This window comes from Pteropus medius, unplaced genomic scaffold, assembly GCF_902729225.1.
Source record: "Pteropus medius unplaced genomic scaffold, Ma_sr-lr_union100, whole genome shotgun sequence".
Lineage (NCBI taxonomy): Eukaryota > Metazoa > Chordata > Mammalia > Chiroptera > Pteropodidae > Pteropus > Pteropus medius.
Genome location: NW_024345861.1, coordinates 4,177,488 through 4,201,404, shown reverse-complemented (window position 1 = coordinate 4,201,404; position 23,917 = coordinate 4,177,488). Strand labels below are relative to the sequence as shown.

General features: G+C 34.2%; 1 protein-coding gene across 2 annotated transcripts; it reads right to left on the bottom strand.

Moving 5' to 3' along the window:
- Window positions 1-2,016: 2,016 nt before the first annotated feature.
- On the bottom strand, window positions 2,017-19,813 carry SC5D (sterol-C5-desaturase). Of its 2 annotated transcripts, none has more exons than XM_039874713.1 (5): window positions 19,662-19,813; window positions 9,418-9,635; window positions 8,471-8,603; window positions 6,937-7,037; window positions 2,017-6,588 (listed from the first exon to the last, which is right to left on the bottom strand). In XM_039874713.1, exons 2-5 carry the CDS (start codon window positions 9,625-9,627, stop codon window positions 6,133-6,135), a joined length of 900 nt encoding a protein of 299 aa, XP_039730647.1. In that variant the 5' UTR covers window positions 9,628-9,635; window positions 19,662-19,813; the 3' UTR covers window positions 2,017-6,132. The 2 variants fall into 2 exon arrangements, with proteins under 2 accessions (XP_039730647.1, XP_039730648.1); XM_039874714.1 differs by lacking the exon at window positions 19,662-19,813 and adding an exon at window positions 19,403-19,570.
- Window positions 19,814-23,917: the final 4,104 nt, after the last annotated feature.

Here is a 23,917-nt window from a genome sequence, read left to right as displayed (position 1 = left end):
CAAAAATCCACAGCGTTCCTATGCTCTAATAACAAAGTGTCAGAAAAAGAAGTGGGAAAAATAATTTCCTTTGCAATTGCAACAAAAAGAATGAAATACCTAGGAATAAATTTAACGAAACATGTGAAGACCTATATAATGAAAACTACAAGACCCTATTAAAAGAAATTGAAGATACAAAGAAATGAAAAGATATTCTGTGTTCTTGGATTAGAAAAATCAACATTGCTAAAATGACCATATTACCTAAAGCAATCCCCATAAATATCCCATGGGCATTAAAAAAAAAAATAATAGAACAAAAAAATCATCAGATTTGTATGGAAGCACAAAAGACCTCGAATTGCCAAAGCCATCCTGAGAAAAAAGAATGAGGCTGGAGGCATCACTCTGCCCAACTTCAAATTACACTACAAAGCGACAGTAATCAAAACCACATGGTATGACAGCAAAACAGACACATAGGACAATGAAACAGAATCGAGAGTCCAGAAGTAAACCCATGTTTATATGGGCAAGTAATTTTAGACAAAAAAGCCAAAAACATACAGTGGAGAAAGGAAAGCCTCTTCAATAAATGGTGCTGGGAAAACTGGAAGGCCACCTGCAAAAGAATGAAACTAGACTGTTGTCTATCACCACACACCAAATTAAATCTGAATATAAAACCGGAATCCATAAAATGCATAGAAGAAAACATAGGAACTAAATTCAAGGACCTTGGAATTAAAGAGGATTTTATGAATTTGACCTCAAAGGCAAGGGAAATAAAAGCAAAAATAAATGAATGGGACTACATCAAACTAAAAAAACTTCTGCTCAGCAAAAGAAATCGTCAACAAGGTAAAGAGACAACTATCCAAATGTGAAAATATATTTGCAAGCAACACCTCCAATAAGGGCCTAATATCCAAAATATACAAAGAACTCATACGACTCAATAACAACAACAAAAAAGCAAACGATACAATCAAAAAATGGGCAGAGAACCTGAACAGACACTTCTCCCTAGAGGACATACAAATGGCCATACAAATGTTCAACATTGCTAGCTATTAGCAAATCAAAACCACAATGAGATACCATCTAACACCTGTTAGAATAGCTATAATGACAATGAGACACCATCTAACACCTGTTAGAATAGCTATAAGGACACAATGAGATACCATCTAACACCTGTTAGAATAACTATAATCAACAGGACAAGTCATAATAAATGTTGGAGAGGATGTGGAGAGAAAGGAACCCTTATACACTGCTGGTAGGACTGCAAATTGGTACAGTCACTATGGAAAACAGTATGGAGGTTCCTCAAAAACCTAAGAATTGACCTACCATATGATCCTGCAATTCCTCTACTGGGTATTTACCCCAAAGACTTGAAAACCCACATCCAAAACGATATTTGCACATCGATGTTCATAGCAGCATTATTCACAGTGGCCAGGACATGGAAGCAACCTAAGTGTCCTACAGTAGATGACTGGCTAAAGAAGCTGTGGTAAATATATTCCATTGTACATATTTACCACAGCTTCTTTAGCCAGTCAATGGAAGAGATGAAATACTGCCATTTGCGACAACCTGGATGGATCTCGAGATAATCATGCTAAGCAAAATAAGCCAAACAGAAAAAGTTGAAAATCACATGACATCACTTATATGTGGGATATAAACCTAAAAGCAACAAATGAACAGGAGAAACAGAGACTCAGGGACATGGACAATGGAAGAGTGGTTACCAGAGGGTAGGGGGTGAGAGAGGAGAGGGGAGGTAGATGGGGTAAAGGGAATCAAATATAGGAGGGTAGGGGTTAGCTGAAGTGAGTAAAGGGGATAAAATATGTGGTAGCTGAAGGAAACTGGACTTTGGGTGGTAATCACATACTAGAATATATAGATGTCAAATTATAATGTATACCTGAAAATTATATAATTGTATTAACCAGTGTTACCCCAAAAACTTAATAAAAAAAAATTTTAAAAAAACACACAAAATCTTATAGACTGGTCTTATAGTTTATAGCAATGCATTTTAAAAATAAAATTGCTTAACAATAAATCAACTTTTACAAAGAAAATTTACAGTAAATAATGTAGCAATTTTAGTTTTACTGATGTGATTTTCCTCTACATCCCCCATTCTTGTTCACCTCATGTTTTTCACCTTCCAATTTTAAGGTAAAATTGGCATTATCTAGGCATTTTTCTCCCCGCAATTGGTTTCTACTGAGGGCCTACGCTAGGTGTAATAAAATAATCACTGAACCTAGAAAGCAGCATTAAGCACCATTTACGTGAATTGACATTTAATTGAGTGTTTCTAATTTACTTAATCTTATTACATAGGTAGTATTTTCATTAATTTACAGATAGAGAGACCAAGATCATGCAATCATAGTAAGTGGCAGAGCCAGGATTCAAAATTGTTTAACTTCAAAACTCTTAGCTTCTACAATTCTTCTGAGATAAATTACCTTCCAGTCAAAGTTATAGATTATCCTCCTAGGTTTGTCATTACTTGGTATAATCAATCAATAATTATGATCTTTTTTTGTATCCAGAGCACTATGTTACATAACAACTGTACACATTCACCCCTCTAATCAGTACTCATATCACTGATTCACATATGATCTGTATCCAGGGTGGGTTTTGTTTCCAGTGGAAAGCATGACTTTGAGTGAGAAAAAAAGGACAGTCTATCCTTGATGTAGGGACTGTCTTTGATTTCCCTTTCGTTCTCCTTGTGACTCCCCCAAGGAACACAGCAAATATCAGCTAATAAATAAATGAAAAAACAAATTCTTGGCTAAAAAGACAGCTTTTACGAGTCTGGAATTAATATTTACACTTAGTGTAGTGTTTGGCACCTAATAGAGATTCATTAAATATTTATTGATGGGAATGGCATTTCTATCATTTCATTAACTCATTTAGCAAAGCATTTATGGAACTTCAACCATATCCTGGACATTCTGTAGGAACACATCTTTTAACCCAACAGTGATTCAAAAATGGTCTCTACTTTGAAGGAATCTGGGGGTCTAGAATAAATAGGGCATGCATAACAATGATAGAAAGCAATAAATGATGATATAAGACTGCCAGTCAAGTGTTTTGAATTTGAAATTAGATAAGGAAAGGAAGTTCTTTTTCCTTTAAGTTGGTTTGTTTCTTTAGACATCTATTTTTCATGCTCTCTTTGACAATCAATCTCAGAGCCTCAAACTTTTCTTCCATCTGAATTAATCACAAATATCTTTGTTCTGATTTGTCTCCCTGCTTTCCATTTTCCTCCCAGACATCATCTCTATATAAATAATCTGCCTACACTGTTCACTCTGTGTAAGAAAAACTAAACTCACAATTTTCTCCCAAATTTGTCTTGACTTCTTGAAGATGGGAGGAAAAAGTAACATGATACAGGGCAATGAGAAGTAGGAAATCACAGCATTCACACACAGGGAGACAGGAAGAGAGACACAGGGAGAAAGATAAGGATTCAGTAAAGGTCTCTGGGTTTTGTACCACCTCCATCCATTTCTCAATTTCTAACATAAAAGTGGAAAATATAATCCTGATTTTCCCTTTCTGTCCTGTAAGTATAAAAGGTTTCAAAGTCCTTCATCAGATATTCCTGTAGGAAAGAATTTAAATCCTCAATTCCATGAATATTCTCTAAATTTCTCTAATGGAGACTAGGAGAATGTGATGATAGTCTACAAATAATGTTAGGACTGCTTAAAATCATACTGCTTAATAAGATCAGACTTTAAGAAAAATGGTGGGAAGGCAGAGAATAGTTTGATTACTTTTGAGGAAGCTTCTCTCTCTCCATAAATTACATCCTATCTTTTCTATTAGCTACATGGTAATAAGAATCTAGAGGAAACTTCAACACTTATAATTGGAGTTACAGAATTAAGGACACGAAGATAACCAGTTCATAGATAACTTGAAATACTTTTGAACTCATATGTCTCTTCAACACCTTTGCCAGGACCCTCAAAAAGAGGGGAATAAATTATGAGTATGGCAAACTAGCAATGGTTTGAGAAACTGGTTACCTCATCCTCCCAGCTATACGATTAGAGACATTTCCCTGACTCTCTGAATCTCTTTCAGTCAGATGGGCCATGTGACTGAGTTTTCAAAGGAACATATGAAAGAGATATGTATGACTTCCAGGGCTGATCTACACATTTTCTTTGTGTACTTTTCCCTCTTGCCTTATGTGCTCCTTCAACAAAGAAGATTGCAGACTGAGGCAAAGGCAGCTCCCCAAGATGGAAGGAGCCTGGGTCTCAGAATTACTGTGGAAGGCTGCCCAATGACTAGAAACATATCCATACTTGAGAGAAATACTCTCGGAAAAGTGGCACAACTGGGTCCTAGTTTCCTCATGTCAAGTACTTGTAACAGTGCCTGATCAAGAGTAAAACCTCAATAAATAGTTGCTGCCATTATTATTAAGCAACAAAGTTTATTTAATTTCCTTCCTTTTCTTGGGCAAAGTGGAATACTAGAGGGTGAGGATGATTATTGAAAAAGCACTCAGCTGCATTTACCAGTTAAAAATACTAATTAGTATACTGGTATATATAAGGAAGACAAACATAACAGTAACTCAAAGAGAAAAATACATTTTATATAGATCCCAAGCATTAAATTTATGACTGGTCTCTTTCTTACTAAATTACTCAAATCTAATAAAATGACATAAAAAGAATGTAATACCCATTTCTCTCTTTTCTCCTTGACATTGAGCATTTGGGGACATTTTAAATCAGTTTTGACAACCCAAATTATTTCTGTGGTTTCAAATTAGTATAAAATTTGTACAAAGAATACTTTGTGTTGTTACAATATTTACCTGATACAGCTTAACGGTCATAGTAAACCTTTATTGATTTTATATAAATAGCTTAAAGAATGCCTACACAAACCATGTTTTGCCAATATTTATGTTATGTACATTTCATTATGAAAATATTTGTTAATTTTTTTGCAGAGGAAGTGGGGAAAAGTGAGGGAGACGTGAGAGAATATTTCAAAACTATTCTTCAGTGATATGTCTAAATATTTGGCAACTATTCCCTATCGAAAATTATAGTTCTGTGACGTTGAAGAATCAAAAGTGCAGTGCATCAATTTAAAAATCAGTAGTGTCAAAGATATTATTTGGGCATCAAATTTCTCTAGCGATAATAGTTTATTAGTTATCGTTGTTAATCTATTACTGTGCCTAATTTACAAACTAAACTTTATCATAGGTATGTATGGGTAGAAAAACATAGTATATATAGTATTTGAAATTATCTGCAGTTTCAGGCATCCACTGGGGGTCTTAGAACATATCCCCCATGAATAAGAGGAGACTACTGTATATTCAGATTCACATATTTATATATTCACATTTTCATACTTATTAAATGATCGTTTTAAATAATAACCATCAAACTCTTTAATAATCTCAGATCTAAATTAAATCATGGTAGTATCAATTTTTTTATTCTAATTTATTTAATCATCAGTAAAATGTGAATTTTCAATATTCTCAGAGTATAAGCTTCCTATGTGTAGGAAGTGATAATCTAATTATACTTACTACTAATTAGGCCATTTAGGAAGCCACTAATATGTTACATCAGTATTTTTTTTGTCACACTGATGTTTCCACTTGAACAAACTGTACCAACACTGCAGACATAATCATTCCTAAAACAAGGAACCATCTTTATGTTAGTATTTCTTCATTATGGTGCTTAGTCTTGGTATTATTAAACACAATGAATTTTTCTTTATGAATATGGCAGAGTAAGGCAAAAGGGCATAACCTACTCCCCTCAATAATTTATTCTCTATCTTTTTAAAAATGGTTGTTGAGACTATACAAATCATAGATCTGCTGGAAAGAAAAATATAAGTTGTCCCTTAGACCAACATGTAGTATTTTCAGCATGAGGTTAAAATCGTGGTGTTCATAGCACCTTCCCTTGATCTACCATTATGATCATTCCTCAGCAGCAACCACATGCTGATTTTCAAAGGATACCATTTAATTGCTTTTGGCTATATATGGATTATTTTTCCTTATTAAAAAACATTTAATAATTGGGCAGTAATTTACTCAGTCTTTGTAAACTCACCATTGAATAATTTTTCATTTTTACAACCATTTCCTGCATGGCTGTTGTATTTTTCTTCTGTCATCTTCTTCACATAATTAAGTGGTCCCTTCCCTTCAAAAGAGGAAGGATTTTTGAACGAGCCTCCAATTCTATCCCACAATGTGAAATACTGACCATAGTTATAGTCAAAGAACATGTGGTGGTCTGTATGATGAGCTGAGCCATTAATAAATGGTCTTAAGATCTGAGGGACACGAAAATCACCATCATGAATAGAAATTGTCCAGATATTGACCAAGATGTACAAACCTAAATAAACTACCTTGTGCAATGGAAAGATAAAAGGGTATATATGGTAAGGTAGACTTTGAAGGAAGCCATCCACGGGGTGAAAAGCATGACTTGCAAATGGAGTAGGAATCTTCCAGATGTGATGAGGTTTATGTATGTGCTACAGAAGAAAAGAACACCATTAGTACCACCGACATTATCCCATGCAACATTAAACTTAGTTTATCATACCCATGTTGTAGAAATGGCCTAACTAAAAAATCCCTTTGAAATTACCAGACTCACTTTTTAAAATGCTCTCCTTCCTCATCCCCAAGTAAATAGTAAAATTTTAAAACAAACACTCCAAACCCATAAAGAACATGAAACGTACCTGGTACCTGTCATGACTATGGTTACTTAGGTATTTAATATAGAGCAAATTCTTATAAATAGAGAACAGAATTTATAAACATATACTGTTGAAAAATGTATATATATTTTCTCTTTCCCCTGCAAATGATTTTACCTTATATACAAGTCTATGATGAAGGCCTCTGTGAATCCAATAGATCAGCATGTCAGTGAAAAAGAGGAAGGACAGTACACTAACAATGAGTTGAAACCAGCCTAGAAGAGATAACAGGGTATACAGCAGAATCAAGATTCAGTTCCAGGATCAGCATTTACATTTTACATTTAAATCCAAAATATGATCCTAGACTGAAACAATATAAATGATCTGTTTTGGCTAATTCAACACAACATAAATTAATCCTTGACTCTCTGGAATCTGCTCATTTCCTCCTTTCTCTCATATAAAAACTTGGAAGTATCCTACCTAAAATATTTCTTAATTAAATTATTAAGATATTTATGAGACAGAAAAAGGATATTCCTGAGGTACATTATTTAAATCTCTCAGAATAATGCTATCTAATGATTTTCCTTCATAAACACATCTTTATACATTATCTTCCTGCTTAAAACTTTATTTTCCACTAAATACCTTAATTCAAGCATTTACTCCATAACTCAGCCCTTTCTGATCTTTCCAAATCTCATCTGTTCCTGTATTAATGAGGCTGGTTTACTCAATGTCTTCCCAACATCTTGAAAGTCTTACCTCTGTACTTTTACTCATACTATTCCAAGTATCTAGAATGCCTTTCTCCTTTTATTTTTACTCATAATCCTATCTGCTTATCATCTTAGTGCATTATTTTTGTTCCTTCTTTTAACTAACTAACCTCTTACTTAGAAAGCAAGGTTGATAGTGCCAGTAAGCCTAGGTTCCAGTACCAGAAATACCATGTAATCGTTGAGTAACCTAGGCAAGTCACTGAAATGCTCTGTACGCTTAACTTACTCACCTATAAAAGGAACATAATAGCTCTTACTTCATAGAACTGATGTGGAATAAAATGGATAGATACATGTGAAAAGCTTAAAACTGTAGCTGGTACTTATTAACATTCAATAAATGTTAACTATTATCTTTCTAATTCTAGATACTGGAAATGTACCTTGAAATGATTTCAGAATTTCACAAAAATTTAGTTCAGTTGCCGTAGCAGAACTGCTTTCAGTAGACAAAAATAAAAAATCTAAAGGTCTAAAAATTAGAGATCGTTTAAATAAACTATGGATATCTATACAATGAGATACTATAATTAATATACTATATAATGCCAATATTTATAGACATAAAAATGTGGGCACATATATTGCTAAGAGAAATATATTTTCTGATTTTCTGTAATTGTCATGTACTACTTGAGTTATTTTTTTAGAAGGCTGAATTCAATACAAATAATAGGAAACAAATGCAAAGGCCTATACCTGATCACACCAATCTTCCCCCAGGCACAATTTCATCTAAAACAAAGACTTTAAAATTCATAGATAAACTTAAAGAAATGCATACATGTGGCAAGATATAAATGCATAAAAGCAGAACATTCAAAACAACTGAACAGTTTATAATTATTTTTTAAAAAAGAGGCAGATTTGGTTCCTTAGAAAAAACAATCTGTGCCTGACATTCTTTATAATTTACTTACCATTTGGAAACTCTCCTATATCATCATATAATTTGCTGTACCCTCTCAACTCCAGCAGGAACAATGAAACAGTGGGAATACTTATCCATGGCAATGCCTGGACAGTAAACATAATCTCTCGATAGACTTGATTCTGAAAATAAAATTTCCAATACTTAAAAATCACAAAATCTAGATTTAGCAAAACTAGCATAAAATTGTTTTGGATTGGATTTTTTAAATCTTCTATATAAAGGAGCTTACCTCTAATTTTTTTTCTATTATAATGTTAATATGTAGGGATGAGTGTGTAAGAAAAATATTCCTTTTGTACCAAGCAAAAGCAATAAATATTTTAAATTTTCAAATTTTTTCTCCTTTTAAATTTTCAAATTTTTTCTCCTTCTCACAAAATGTTTATTCTAAATTTCTATTTACTGAATACTCATTTCTTTCATAGTTAACTTCCATTCTTAGCCTTCTCTATTTTTTTTTTTTTTACAGTCTATGGAGACTTTCATTTGAGATTGTATTTGACAAATACAAGTAACTGAAATAGAAAATAATTGTAAAAAAAATCTAAAACTATTGAGTTTGGATTCTCTATTTAGTCAAAAAATTACATACATAGTAAAATCATATTTCAGTTTGTAAAAATCAAACATTAAAATAACTACACAGATGTATGCATTTATTTATTCATCACTATTAGCAAAGAAATTCTTGTCTATGTAACTAGCAAAATACCAGACTTCTGGTTAAAAAAAAAGTTTGGATTCATTTATTTGTTTAAAGCAATGGAAGGAGAGGTGGGATTAGCTCTATCAAAAATATTTAACCTATTTGGGGCTGGTTTCAAAAACTTTATTTAATGCTTATAACAAGTTTAATCTGAAAATCTCACAATTTTATCATATTATAATTTTTACTGTAACAATAGTTAAAAATAGGTTAAGAAAATCATTTACCTTTAAAAACTGTGGATGCTTCTTTAATGAATGATCAAAGACAAAATAATAGCTCAGTGTTGCAAAAAAGAAATAAAGGATATAAGCACCAAGATTTGTTATAATCAAGAGACTAATAGTTTGTCGGAAGAAGTCATCCTCTGGCCACGTGGCTGGATATATGAATGGTGTAAAAAAGTAATGATCTGCAGCACTGAGTACAAGATCCATCTTAGTCCCTAAAAGATAAACATGTGTAACAGTTATTAACCCACGATGACATTTCTCAAAGCAAAAAATTTTCTGGAAAAACTATATATGAAGCTCCTGTTTCAATAAGCATACGTAGTACAAGTCTGCTCCTACCAGAATCCCAAAAATGCCATCTTTAGAATTGGAAGAGCTCTTAAATATCATCTCTAGTCCAGTCTCTTCATATTATACATGGGGATACCAAAGCTCACTTAGAGACACCGAGGCCAGGAAGTTTTTTCTCTAAGGTCTAGCTGATATGTGGCATAAGAACAGATCTAATTCCATCTTAGTGTTCTTTTCTACAATGCCAATTGCAAGATGGCAAATAGTAAAGATGTGAAACACAGGGGACAATATTCAGGCAAATGGTTTGCTCTTTCGGCAGCTTCTCTATCTTAAAAACAAAACAAAACAATAAAAAACATATTTCAGAGATTTTTGCTTCATGCTAAAACTTAAGATGAATTCCCTAAAATGTGTCTATATTACCACCACAAACATAGAAGTCAGGGACTATCTGTTCTTGTGATGGAACAAAGGCCATGCTCATTGACAGAACAAAGGGAGATGTATTCTTGATGATAAAAGCTAGAATACATTTATTCTTCTCCCCCTAAGTAATACTCTAGATCAGAGGCTGGCAAACTGTGGCCCATGAGCCAAACACAGACCCTGTTTCTGTAAAAAAAGCTTTATTAGAACACATCTATGTCTAGATGTTTATATATTGTCTATGGTTGCTTCTCTAGACAGGGTGGAGTTATTGCAATTGAGACAGTGTGGCCCATAAAGCCTAAGATATTTATCATCAGGCCTGTTAAAGGCAAAGTTTGCCAACTTCTGTTTTAGACCCTTAAACTTCTGAAAAACTTTACTCAATTCAGCAAATACTTCAGTCTATTTTATATTCGTGATCCTGTTATATATAATGTTCAGCAACATTATGGTCAGCTTTTGTGAGCTGACCATTGAATCTATTATTTATGATCTATTCTTTCATTCTTCATTGCACTGTTTATAGAGGAAAATGTGTCCAACATTCTAAAACATCTCTCATCTATAACAGAAACTTTAAACAACAGCAACAAGAATAAAAAAAAATGTTCTCAAAATTGCCTACCCACATTAGATTCTAGTTATTCAAATGGCCTTTATCTGCTACATATTGGGCCATATAAATAAACATCAATTTATGAAATAAAGTTGAAAGAAAACCTGAAAAGAAAAAATTTAAAATATTTAATTATTTATAGCCTATTTCCTGTACTAGATTCCCCACTAAATCTCTACAGTGATTTAGAAAGTCTTAAAAAATATATAGACACGTAGTTTAAAATTGATATAAAAAGATATATAGAGAGAAGTCTCGCTTCTATACTGTCTCTGAACACCACTATCATTATCTCACTTCAGCCCTCTAGGTAACAATATTTATTAGTTTCTAATGAATCCTTACAATATTTTTAAATGTAAGATCAAACTACAAATTTTTATTTTCTTCCTTCTTCACAAAAAAGTGACATATTATGCACATCATGACATTCTTTTCTCTTAACAATGTATCTTGGATTTACCATCATTGTATAAAGAATATCCTTCTCATTTGTTTTTAATTAAATAGCTATATTGAGATACAATCCAGATACTCTTAATTTTAATTCACCATTTTAGAGTATGATTCAGAAGTTTTCAGCATATTCTCAGTCATGAAATCATCATCACTATCCAATTTCAGAATATTTTCATCACCTCCAAAAGAAACCCCATATTCCATACCGTTGATTATTTCTTGGATGTGTAGATTAATATTTGTCATCCAATGTAAGAAGTTTTGGGCTACTATTTCTTAAAATAACCTTTTATCCAATTTTCTCTCTCTCTTCTCTTTCTGGGACTTTCATTATGCTTATGTTGGTATTCTTGATGATATCTTCCAAGTCTCTGAGGCTCTGTCCATTTTTCTTCAATCTTACTACCTGCTCCTTAGACTGGATAAATCTCAATTGTACTATGTTTAAGTTCTTTGATTCTGTCAGCTCAAATCTTATGTTAAGCCTGCAGGTTTATTTTAAACTTCAGTTATTATACTTTTGACTCCTGAATTTTTATTTGCTATTTTAAAAAAGAAAAAATTCTATCACTTTAACAATGTCTCTAGTTGGTGGGAAATTATTCTCATACTTTGTTATTTAGATGTGGTGTTCTTTAAACATATTTATAGTAGCCGATTTTAAAGTCTTTGTCCAGTAAGCCTATTATCTGGACTTTCTCAGAGATAGTTTCTATGGACTGTTTCTTTTGTGAGTGCATAGGCCATAATTTTCCATTCTTTTGTGTCTCATAATTTGTGTGTGTGTGTGTGTGTGTGTGTGTGGAAAATGGAGCATTTTAAATAATATAATGTGGCAGCTCTGGAAAATTAGATTCCCGCAGCTTCCTCAGGGTTTCATATTGCTTGTTTTTTTAAAGTGACTTTCCAAGTTAATTATTAACACGGGGTCTGGAACTGAGTCACACACTGAATATTTATCTCCATATCTATTACACACACACACACACACACACACACACACACACACACCAGCACACACACACATTTTGCACACATACATAATTTTTATTTTTAAATTATCAATGTTACTGCAGCACAATTTACAGAAAATAGAGTACAAATATTCAACTAGATTTAATGAGATGTCAAATGCGATAGGATTTGAAAAATATGTACACTCATGAAAGCTTCTCACAATGATGATACAGAACATTCACAATATCTGAACATTTCCTCATGTAGCTTCCTAATCCATCCTTTCTTTATTCCAACCCCAGGGAACCATGCATCAGATTTCTGTACCTTTCGATCATTTATAGTCCATCAGAATGTGTTTTTTATCCTGATATCTTCGCTCTCAGTAAGAGTTTTAAGATTTATCTATGTTCTACCTATGTTTAAGTCATTTATTGTCAGTGCTGACTTGAAAAAGCTTTATTTTGTTCATTTATTTATGTTATATGGAATTTGAGTTGTGTCTCGATTTTTGGCTATATTAATCTCAAAGAATGTAACTTGGAAATTATCTAGGGTTCTCTATCACCTAGATTGTTTATTTGATAAGTTTCTCAGTTCATACCATGGGTAGAAAATTTTTATTTAAGGTAGAAGTATTTACATAAGCAAAAATGAATTATGTTTCTCTTGTTACATAACTATATAAGGTGCTGCTCTATATTCTTCAGGATGCACAGAAAACTTTGGAACCTCCAGACTGCTCACTATGTCTACCAAACTTCTATTTATCTATTAGACTAAACTGGCATATTGATATATAGTGCCACTTAGTATATTGATACATAATTACCTAATAGGGAAACTTCTCTGGGTGTCTTGACTCAAAATGGTTTATGCACTAGCTGAATCAGACTGACTAAATAACATTTTACTCTGCTATAAGTTTTACATGTGTGGAAGTCTATTTTTCCTATGGAATAAACAATGTATCTCTGAAGACATATTTGATCTATTCTATTAAAAACACAGGTGCTTCTTTAATAAAAATATATGTGATGTTTGCCTACTAAATGATGTTTTTTGTTCAAAATAATTTAATTACAGATGGTATATGGGTCAAAGTGTCTTACAATATATCCGAGAATTCATATTATTTTAGATGGAATATCTAAAGTAACATCTTAGTATTGCTTTGAGTTTTAAAATAAAATAAATGGGCATCTTGCTTACCTTTGAAGATCCTTTTGCTAATCTCAGATTGCCATCTGAAATTTTAATTAGTGATTTAAAATGTGCTTACACAAAGAACCTTGTCCAAGTTGTCTGTTTCTGCCAAATTAAACTATTAAACTAAGTAACCTAATTAAAATCTTTTTAGCTTTTAATCAGTATTTTATTTACATTCATATTGAATCCAAATATATCTTAAAAGAGTCCATGATGTTTATCCTTTTTCTTTATCCCTTGTTAAAAATACATTTTCGATTTTCTATAGTTATATCATACTAATTACAGAAACTTTTAAAATTTATAGAACATTTATTGTGTATTGACTACATTCCATAGTTTCCTGTGCTAAGTACTCAGCCCCCAAATGCAAGGAATACATAAGTTTTACTGGTCATGATGGCAATACTAAGGGGCACACTTCAAGGTCAAAGCTAAGATTGCCTATGTTTAAGATGGTAAGCCATACAGAGTGTAACAGAAAGCAATGGTGGTTGTATAGCAAAGAAGCAAAAAAAATATTACATTCATAGGGGATGGTGTAATAAATATTGTCAAGTAAGAGAATGATAAAATCACACTCGATATAAAAATTAGAAGTCTTTTAATACTTTTACAATGTAAATTTCTTTTGAGTTAAATAAAGTAAAAAATATTTGGAACATTTTTCACACAAATATGTTGAACAATAAGCAGAAAATATGATAGTTAAAATATTTTTATAAATAATGTTGGGTTTATGGTTTATATAAACAATCAAAATTTACATAAGAAGCCTATATTCAATAAATTCAAAAAGTAACAAAATTATTAGTGATAATAGCTCTTAAGGTTGACAATATTTGTAGATCTTGTACATGAGATTAATTATTTTTTGAGGGTTTTTTTTTATTATAATGACATTGGTTAATGAAATCCAGTGTTTCAAGTATACAATTCAACAGTAAGTCATATATATATTGCACTGTATGTTCACTGCCCACAGATTTCTTTTTGTCACCACATATTCGAAACCTTTTACCCCATCTACCAGGCACCTGCTCCCTACACTCTGGTAACCACTGTCCATGTCCATGAGTCTCTGTTTGTCATATTTGTTTGTTGCTTTTAGGTTTCTATCCCACGTATAAGTGATATCTTGTGATTTTCAACTTTTTCTGTGTGGCTTTTTTCACTTAGCATGATCATCTCAAGGTCTATTCATGAGACTAATTAAATGAAAAAGAGCTGAACTCGAGAGCAGAGAACAGGGCTCAAATTACAAAGTGTCTAAAACCCCAAATCTCAGAAGAACTGGATTCATCTCTTAAATATTGTTTCTATTTCTGTTTTACTGCAAATTAAAGCATTTAATGCAAGGAATATAATATTAGTATTTATGAGTGAAACATCTTGTTTTCACATATGATTTCATTAAATACTCAGGACAGGGAAAGTGGAAAGCATGCAGCCAACAGCTGCCAGCTGGTGCATAAGAATCCAGGAGGCTACGCAGGAAAAGAGCGAGTGTGTGTGTGTGTGTGTGTGTGTGTGTGTGTGTGATGCACTAACATGTTGAATGGCATTATGGGCTAAATGATACCCCCTAGATTTCATATGTTGAAGTTCCTGACCCCAGTACCTCAGAATGCAACTGTCTTTAGACATAGGCCTTAAAAGAGGTAATTAAGGGAAAATAAGACTGTTAGGGTGGGACCTAATCCAGTATGACTGGTATTCTAATAATAAGAGGAGATTAGGACACAGACAGGTAGAGGTAAGACCATGTGAAGATGTAGGGAGAAGGCAGCCATCGATACCAGGCCTGGGAAGAAATCAACCCTGCTGACACCTTGATTTTGGACTTGTAAGAAAGTAAATTTCTGTTATTTAAGCCAACTAGCCTGTGTTATTTTGTTATAGCAACACTAGCAAATTAATACAAATGGCTATTGAATTTCTTCACACACAGGATAACTGAATAAGGAAAGCTCAGCCAAAGGGTTAAGTCGCAAGTTGAAAGCTTGGAATTCCTTTTTTTCTCTAAGAATTTTCTCTCTCTAGAATATGCACTTGTGCCCCTCAAGATCTCCTAGGATGTCAACCATATTTATATGCTGTTTTATTCATCATAGTGTTGCAGGGGGAGCTATATATGAGACCAGCTGGTACATTATTCTTACATTCCTCATATTTTGCTATCAACCTAATGTGTTTAATAAAATAGTTTTTTTTATTTTTTTTATTTTTGTCTTTTATACTAAAATGTTCAAAAAAATGGATAATTTTTTATGACTTAGATAGTATACTTCAAATGGTCTGATTTAAATTTAGGCCACATAGGGAAGTGAACCTGAGGGAAAGGGACCTCAAATAGCTAGATAGAGATCCTTCAGTACAATGAGATAGATGTGTGAATATTGAGACATATCAAATGTAATATCTCAATGTACAGAAAAAAATAACAATGATTTAAAATACTAGACAAAATATGATATAATGATCCCACTGACAGACATTCTGAATTATAAGCATTGGTTTTTCTGTCAATCTATGTTTCATATAGGCAAAGGACTTTGTTTACAGTGAATGATATGCCTGAGTAATGTATGAATAGATTATTATATTCTATCTTCTATATGGTTGCAGATAGTGCTTTATATAAATCTTACATTTTATCTAGATTTTTGCAAATATTACAAAAGCCCTGATTTCCTGTATCTTTTATTTAACAATTTGACCTATCTTTTGAAAAAAAATTGTTTCAGTAGGCAATGACCCTCTATATCTTGGAGGATAGTGGAGTTCATTGTTTTGTACTATGACTGTGATCACAGCAAATAATTGTATAAAGGGATATGGTTGTGTAGGATAGTGTAAAAAGGGCCAGATGGAGAAATAGTGGACAAAACACAAGAGTAGTGCAGAAGTAGCATAATACAATTGTCAATGTTTTTTTTTACCCATGAATTTCTTTACTCTCTAACTAATAATTTGTTTTGATACTAAATCTATACAAGACCTCTCAAAAGGTCCAGAGTTAAGTACTATGACATTTTCCCGTTGATGCTGAGATATGAGAAATTTAAAATCCTTTTGTGATTTCTATATTTTTTTTCTTGGATTCTGGCAACCTAAGAAAAGTCAGCCCAAGAAATTGTTAATAAAGCACTTGCAATTGACGAGCCAGTGTAATCAGCTCTCTTGGAAAAAGCTGGTAATTCACATCTCAGTAAGCTTCAGAAAAAGGTTTAAGTGACTTCCTTGTAATAGAATGGCTGGGATCAATTATAACCTGGTAGATTCTGAGTTTGAAGAGAGATATGGAAACCTTTGGTTTTAATTCAATTTAACTCAACCTTTCTAGATATAAACAAGAGAAATTATTTTTAAAAAAAGTCTTTTATGGAAAGAAAGAAGTCTAATGGAGGCATTTTCTAAAATCAGGATATATTTAAATCAGTGAAGCTACATTGAAATAACAATAACAAAATACTTATTGAGCTTTTTTTGTGCTTCATGATCCAACTGCATTTTCAATCCAGTTTCACCATGACATATCTGAAGCTAGGGATATAATTTTTTAAAATAACTTTATGGAATATAATTGACATGGAGTAAGCTGCATATACATGACTAGTATAATTTAATAAGTTTTGACATATGTCATATGATCCATATAACAATCACTGCAATCAAAATAATGAACATATCCATTATCCTGCAAATGTTCTCTGGTGCTCCTTTAAAATCTCTTCTGAAATAAATATAAAAGTAAAAGGTACATATCTAGCGACCTGCCCTATAAAAATTTGTTGAAGCGGTGACTCACGAGGTGGTTGCTTCCTTTAATTTAAATCCCCTAGGAAGGACTTCAATGGCACGTTGATTTTATAATAGCTGCCCAAACACAGGAGGGCCTAAGTATGTCCTAATACAATCAAAGTCCCTCACTCATCTACTGCAGGGGAGACAGCATTCCACTCGTAGGAAGACCACTCATACATATCAAAAAAAATGATATTTATGTAAAAGAATTCGTGGCTTTTCTATAAGTCATGGAACTGTGGGCATGTGAAATTCAACCTGTTTTAAGTGTTTTTAGAATTTTGGTTTCATTTCATTCTATTATTTGAATGTAGTAAACAGATATCCATGGACATATTGCTGTAATTTCTAACATCTACCATATAATTCTCTGAAATCAATAATGTGACTGCAAAACTGCCATTCAATTTTGAAGTTTATATTCAAACCCACATCTGTAAACTGGTGATAACATGTCTATATTATAGAATGTTGTTAGGATTTAGAGACTTAAGTACATACATAGTCTTTTGGCACCATCTGACACATGGAAGTTAGTCAATAAATAGGAGCTATTATTATTACTGTTATGAGTGTCAAAGCTGAGTCAAAAACCTTAACTAAGGTGCCATTTGATTTTTCTTTGAAAAATTAATTTACTGCTAATTGATAATTGGTAATAATAATAGGTAATTAATATTTGCTATACATGAAGAACTGTAAATATTAACTCATTTAACCCTTTCAAGAAACCCAGGAGTTAGGAGTTATATTATTCTTATTTTACAGATGAAGAAGCTGGGCACAGAATATTCAAGTAACTTGCCCAGGGCTATCAAGTAAATAAATGCTGGAGCTGGGATTCAAACACATGCAGTCTGGTTGCAAAGTCCATTGACTTTAACCAAGTTTCACTGCCTTTTCGTCATTACCTCAACTGTTCAGCTTTTTCGTTTTTTAAATTCTCAGTGACTCTACAACTTGTATAATTTTAAGGGACTAAACTTAGGGACTCTGCAGATCCTAAGTACCCCTGCCTTCTTTAGAAGTTTATATTAAATAATATTTTACCTTTGCAAAAACAAAACTTTTCTTAAAATACAGTTATCAATAAAACACAATTATGCTTAGAATGACTGAGTCTACAATTACCTTTTTGCTTTATCTTAAAAGTATAGATAATAGCTAACATTTATTAAGAACCAACTATTATTTAAAGCATTTTTATGTATTATGTTGCTTAATTTTCATAACCCTCTGAGGTAGGTACTTCTATAATCCCCTTTTTATAGATGGGAAACTGAGGTCAGGAGTATCTAACTTGTTCAGTAAAAGTAACAATAACAAGTAACAGCTGGGATGTATATTCCTGAGCCTGTTCTCTTAGCTACTACATTGTATTTCTCAAGATATTATGCATGCAGATAAGAAATTCAGTATCCCATGTTAATTACAGTACATAATGAATGGAAAAGCACTCTTTAAAGATCAAGAGTCTTGTACTTATTATCTGAAGAAGAAAAAGGGAAGGAAGGTGCTATAAAGACACATAACCTACCAGGTTTTGGCTAAAAATACCCAGCTACCACGAACTTCCCAATTTGGACACTTTATCTACGGAGGTAATTTTTTCTTCTCCTATATATACCACCTCTAAATTTACTCTGCTATTACACAGAGATGCTAGTAGAAATAATTTTTCCTTTTACAGTGCTAAAGTAATAGATCATTTCCCTTCCATTTTAGTCTTCTCAAACCATGGATTGTTGTCCCCCCCCCATACACCCCTAATTACTTTGCAGTAACTGTGGCTCACACTGCAATGGTCAAGATGTCACAGATAACAACTAGTTAGTTCTTCAGCCTAATTCCTTTGCTCCTTAAAAACAAACAAGAAAGAAAAAATCCTCCAAGAACAGACGGAAATTCGTCGCAAAGCAAAACATTCGTGTTCAGTGGACAGACTTCTCTTGGATAAGAGATCTGCAACAGTAAATAAAAAATATTTCATTTTCTTCACGCCCATTCATGTGTTATTTTTATTTATTTTTTTTTCCATGTCCAGGCCTCCTCGGCGCTCTGAAATACTTCTTTAGCTGAGCAGAGGCCCCTAACCAGAGGTCTGTCCACAACCTTTCTTCCTCTAGCGCAGACCAGCGGGCGTCCCCTGCGCACTGTACTAGCCCTATCGCAGCTTTTGCAACCTGTGTTTTCAGGATGCCCACCTACCTGTCAGTCTCTGCTAGTGGTCAGTGAAGGAGTCCTAAGGTCAGTTTCACCCTTACACTCCCAGCGCCTACCCAGTGCCTGGCATCTAGGAGGCATTCAAAAACCGCCTGCGGCACGTTGGAAAAAAGAGCCCAACGCACTCTCAACTTCCCCATCTCGGCCCCATCTTCCTGTTTCTCTCCATCCCCTCTTCTGTCTCCCCTCTCCCGTCCTGCTCGCGTGTATTCGGCTTCCTTCCCCGCCCTCCTGCCGTCCCTACCTAGTGACGGTCTGCCGCCGATCCAGTTGCTGCCGCGTCCCAAAATGCCAGGGCTTCCGGACCGCCGGGGTCAGCTAGCGGGCTCTGCCTGGAGGGGCGGAGCCAGCCCTCATGCTCCGAGCTGCCTGTGTTGCCAACCAATCATGAGCCCGCGGAATAAGCTGATATGACGGCGGATCGCGCGACTTGGCTGCGCGCAGCCCTCTGAGGTCACGTGGGCGCCGCGCGCGGCCGCCCCCCTGTTCTTCCTGCTGGAAGAAAGGGCGGGAACCTGAGTGAGGTGCTGAGATGGCTGAGGATTAGGTTTTTTGGGATTTTTTTGTTTGTTTTTTTGGTTTTTTGTTTTTTTTGTTTTTTTTTTGCTTTTTAACTAGCCTGACGCCTGTAGCTCGAGTCTTGTGCAAAGCAGGTTTACTGTGTTTATGGAACCGTTCCTAAAAATGATGCTTTACCTTTAGAGAAAGAGATGGTATGTCCTTTGAGATGCACGTCGGAGGCATTTTCCCTCTCAAGTGAAGGAGGCTCAAATATCTGTCGGACAACTGCTACTATTTCTCAATCCGGAGTCTGCCCTTTTTATATAACATTGAATGGCCGGAATCTGGCTGAACTAGTTTATGTAGGTGTTTAAATGGCAGAAATCTTTTCATAGTACAAATAAAGCAAATATATGCAGACTAAACGGGAATATCTGTAGATCGCTAGAGGTTTGTTTTTGTGTGAGTATGTGGATTTTTATTTTTGTGGTCGTTAGCTTTTTTAAACATGAGTTATGGTGGTCACACTTGTAAATCAACCTTCCTGGGATCCTCAGTGTAATGGTTCTCGAAGGTCAATCAGCCGGGTCAGCATCATCTGATAATTTACTGGAAATACAAATTCTTGGGCTCCAGGCACCCCAGACCTGCTGGATCAGAAACTGGGAGTGCCCCAGAAATCTGTGTTTTAACAAACACTGGAGTGATTCTGATGTTTAATAAAGTTTAAGAAACACTGCTCTAGTGAACTTATCAATCAGAAGAAAATCTAAATAGTCGTTTAATTTTGCTCCCTCCAGAGTGATAGAATAAAATACAGGAAAGTGGGAGATGACCGAGTTTGGGAAAAGTCATTTTTATTTCCTTATAGAACCATCAGAAAGAAGTGCTACAATGTAAGGGGAGAGATTATTAGACTCCAATCATTAAAAATATCCTATATCAATATTGTTTTAAATATTTGTGGCTTGCCTCTGACTTTAATTAAAAAATCAACATATGACATTATATTAGTGTCAGGTATAAAAGACTTGATATTTGTATTTACTGTGAAATTGCCTCCTACTCTAAATCACATTTTTTCTCCTTTCTTTCCTTTGTTATTGTTCTTATTTCAACCTTTAATTTTTTAGATTAAGATTTTTTATATTCATATCTGTATTCAGTAAATAGTTATAAAATGGCTGATAGGTGCCAGGCACTATTCTATGCACATAAGATATATTAGTGATCAAGAGAAATAAAGTCCTGCCTCTTGAAGCTTATATACTAGTGAGGAGACAGGAAACAAATAAATGTATGATGCAATGTCAGATAGTGATAAATGCTATAAAAAAAAAAGAAAAAGAGAAAGGGCAAAGAGATTAAAATTGTTGGTAAGGGCTGTTTCTTTAGACTGCAATGTCAGAGTCAGCTTCTCTGAGGAGAGAACATATGACCTGAATAGAGAAAGGGCATTTCGTTTGCTCGGAAGATTATAAACTGAGATATAGAGTCTGAATGTTTTTGGTGAACTAGTGGGGCCGCTGGCTCACAAACATTTATTTGCATGATTTTATCTTTTATCGGTAGTTTCCTTGAATGCATGTACGTATGTGACCAATGCCACTTTACAAAGCAGGCTGAACGCCAGTTCACTTAGTCCATATCACCTGAAGGGAATATTCTTGCATAGACAAATGGGCTCGTTAAGTTGTTTATTGCTTTGGATTATGTAGCTCTTAACAAACACGTGCCACATGGCTATAGGCTACCTGTGTTAGCATGTGCCACTTGGCTATATATAACAAGTCCCATCTTTGGGTATGGAAATCTACAGTCTTGCTGCTGCCCAAGACTCTGCTTCTGTTCATAGTTTCCTTGAGAAACTTGCTGTAATTCTGGAGTTGTCATCCTCTTTCTTTGGTCTCTCAGCTCCAGGAAGTTTTCCCAAGGAGACCCTCTCCAGATCTTTGGGATTCTCTCCGTATGTAGCTCTCTCCTCTTCTGTCCATGAACTCTAGCTGACTTGGTCTCTACATACTCTCAACTCTGTCTGATCAGTTCTGAGGAGTGCCTTAGTTCTTTGTCCCTGCCCTGCATCCAAGAAACTCTCAGGGCAGTGAACTGAGGCAATCTTTGGGCTCGTTCATTTGTTTCTCATTTCTCAGGTGACACTGTCTTTCATTGCCATATGTCCAATGTCTTGATAGACATTCTTTGATATATTTTTGTTGTTGGTGGTGGTGATATTGTTGTTATTTTTGCAGGTAGGAGGGTAAATCTGGTCCCTCTTTTTTTTTTTATCTTAAAAGCAAAAATCAGAACTTATAGTCTAAGCACTTTCTTGTACCATCTTCTACAGCATCTAAAAAAGTGCATAAATTTTTCAAAAAATTTGTGGCCCTCCTGATTGCCATACGTGGGACCATGATCCTATGTTACGAGTTTGTAGACGAAACTGATGGATTCCGTCAGATGGATTTCACTGCAACAGCAGAACATAGGTTCACTCACGTGCACATATGAGGCACACCATAAGTTTCCAAAAATAATTAAAGGAGACTTTTGTGAGACATACCAGTAAAGGAGCAATTAATATGTGACTTTTGAATCTTTAATATTGATGTATTTGTAAGCAGAATGGGATTAAAAGGATTGCTGAGTGGTGAAACTAACAATCCTTGCTGAACTGTCTTTCAGAACAAGGATGTTCCTTGCAAGACTGACCACAAGAAGATGACACCTTGCTCCTATTGAAACCAGATAAGGATGCCTTAAAGAAACAAAGGTTGACCCTGCTTTATTGTAATACTAAATTCTCCTCCCCAGAAAGAGCTTATCCACCGTTTCCTATACATGTGATATATGATAAAGCATGACCCCTTACGATCCCTGTGGTAGAATGGCCCAGCCTCTACATCTGATGACCTGTCACTTTTGATAAATATGTATAACTAGTCCCAGTAAAGACAATTCCCTTGTGTATTCAGAGAGAGACACTGCTTTGGGAATGGTCTCTAGTGCTCTCCTTACTTGCTGCAAATAATAAACTTTCTTTGCTTATATTTTATCTTTGTTGAGATTCATTGTACACACTCACCAAGAGATGGACCCCTTGCATTTGGTAACAAGTTATATCATCCATAACTATGAACTGGCAAGGCCTGAAGAAATTTGGGTTATAAGTAGAAAGTATGTACTAAATAGAATAGGAGCATAGAGAGGATATTGACTTACTCTAAGAGAGGCAAAAGCAGCTTTACAACTCAAGCTAAGACTTGAAGTTGAGAAAAAGGAGTTCACCAGTGTCAGACGATAGTTATGACTAGAAGGCAAAGGTCATTGCCTATGCAATGGGTTACAAAGTGAAAAAGTATAGCATGTCTGGAATGTGAAAGTCATACTATAAAGTTGAGAGTCATAAACAAGACATAAGGAATACAGAGTAATGAATTGTTTCTATTTGTTAGAATTTTTTGAGGCCTGGTATGAATTTCTCCATGGGATATAATTTACTTCGGCCAAGCTTCTGGGGATTCTACTAATCCAAGAGTACTCTAATTTAAATTCTCATTTTGAGGTTTTTAATATTACCAAGATAACAAGAATTTGGCTTGGAGGTTGGCTTTCAGTTCTGAATTCTTGTCAGTTATTTCCTTATTTGCTCAGCACAGATGTTTGAGTTTATTTATTTACTTGTGTAGTTCCCTGGGGCTTGGATGGGGGGTGGGCATGGTGGAAATATTTTAGTGAAAAAGTTCATCTATATACCTAAGTCACCAAATAATCGGAAATAGAATATACCTAAGTCATCAAATAATTAGAAACAGAATGAAAATCTTCCTGATGGAAGAATCTAGTGTTTTATTTATTGACATCTTATCTGCTGAGAAACTATTTCCAAATCCATTTGCTTTATAAAATTTTGGGTAAAGAAAAGAACATAGAAATGGTTAATCTAAATGACAGAGAGCTAGACTTTTTCCAAACGTCTTTTATCTACTCATTCCTTTGCTT

Excerpts from the sequence above, each read along its gene's own strand:
- SC5D (XM_039874713.1), bottom strand. The coding sequence starts at position 9,627 with ATGGATCTTGTACTCAGTGCTGCAGATCATTACTTTTTTACACCATTC. Across the intron at positions 8,604-9,417 it reads AGCATCCACAGTTTTTAAAG|AATCAAGTCTATCGAGAGAT; the intron begins GTAAATGATTTT and ends TTTTATTTTCAG. Across the intron at positions 7,038-8,470 it reads TATAGGAGAGTTTCCAAATG|GCTGGTTTCAACTCATTGTT; the intron begins GTAAGTAAATTA and ends TATCTCTTCTAG.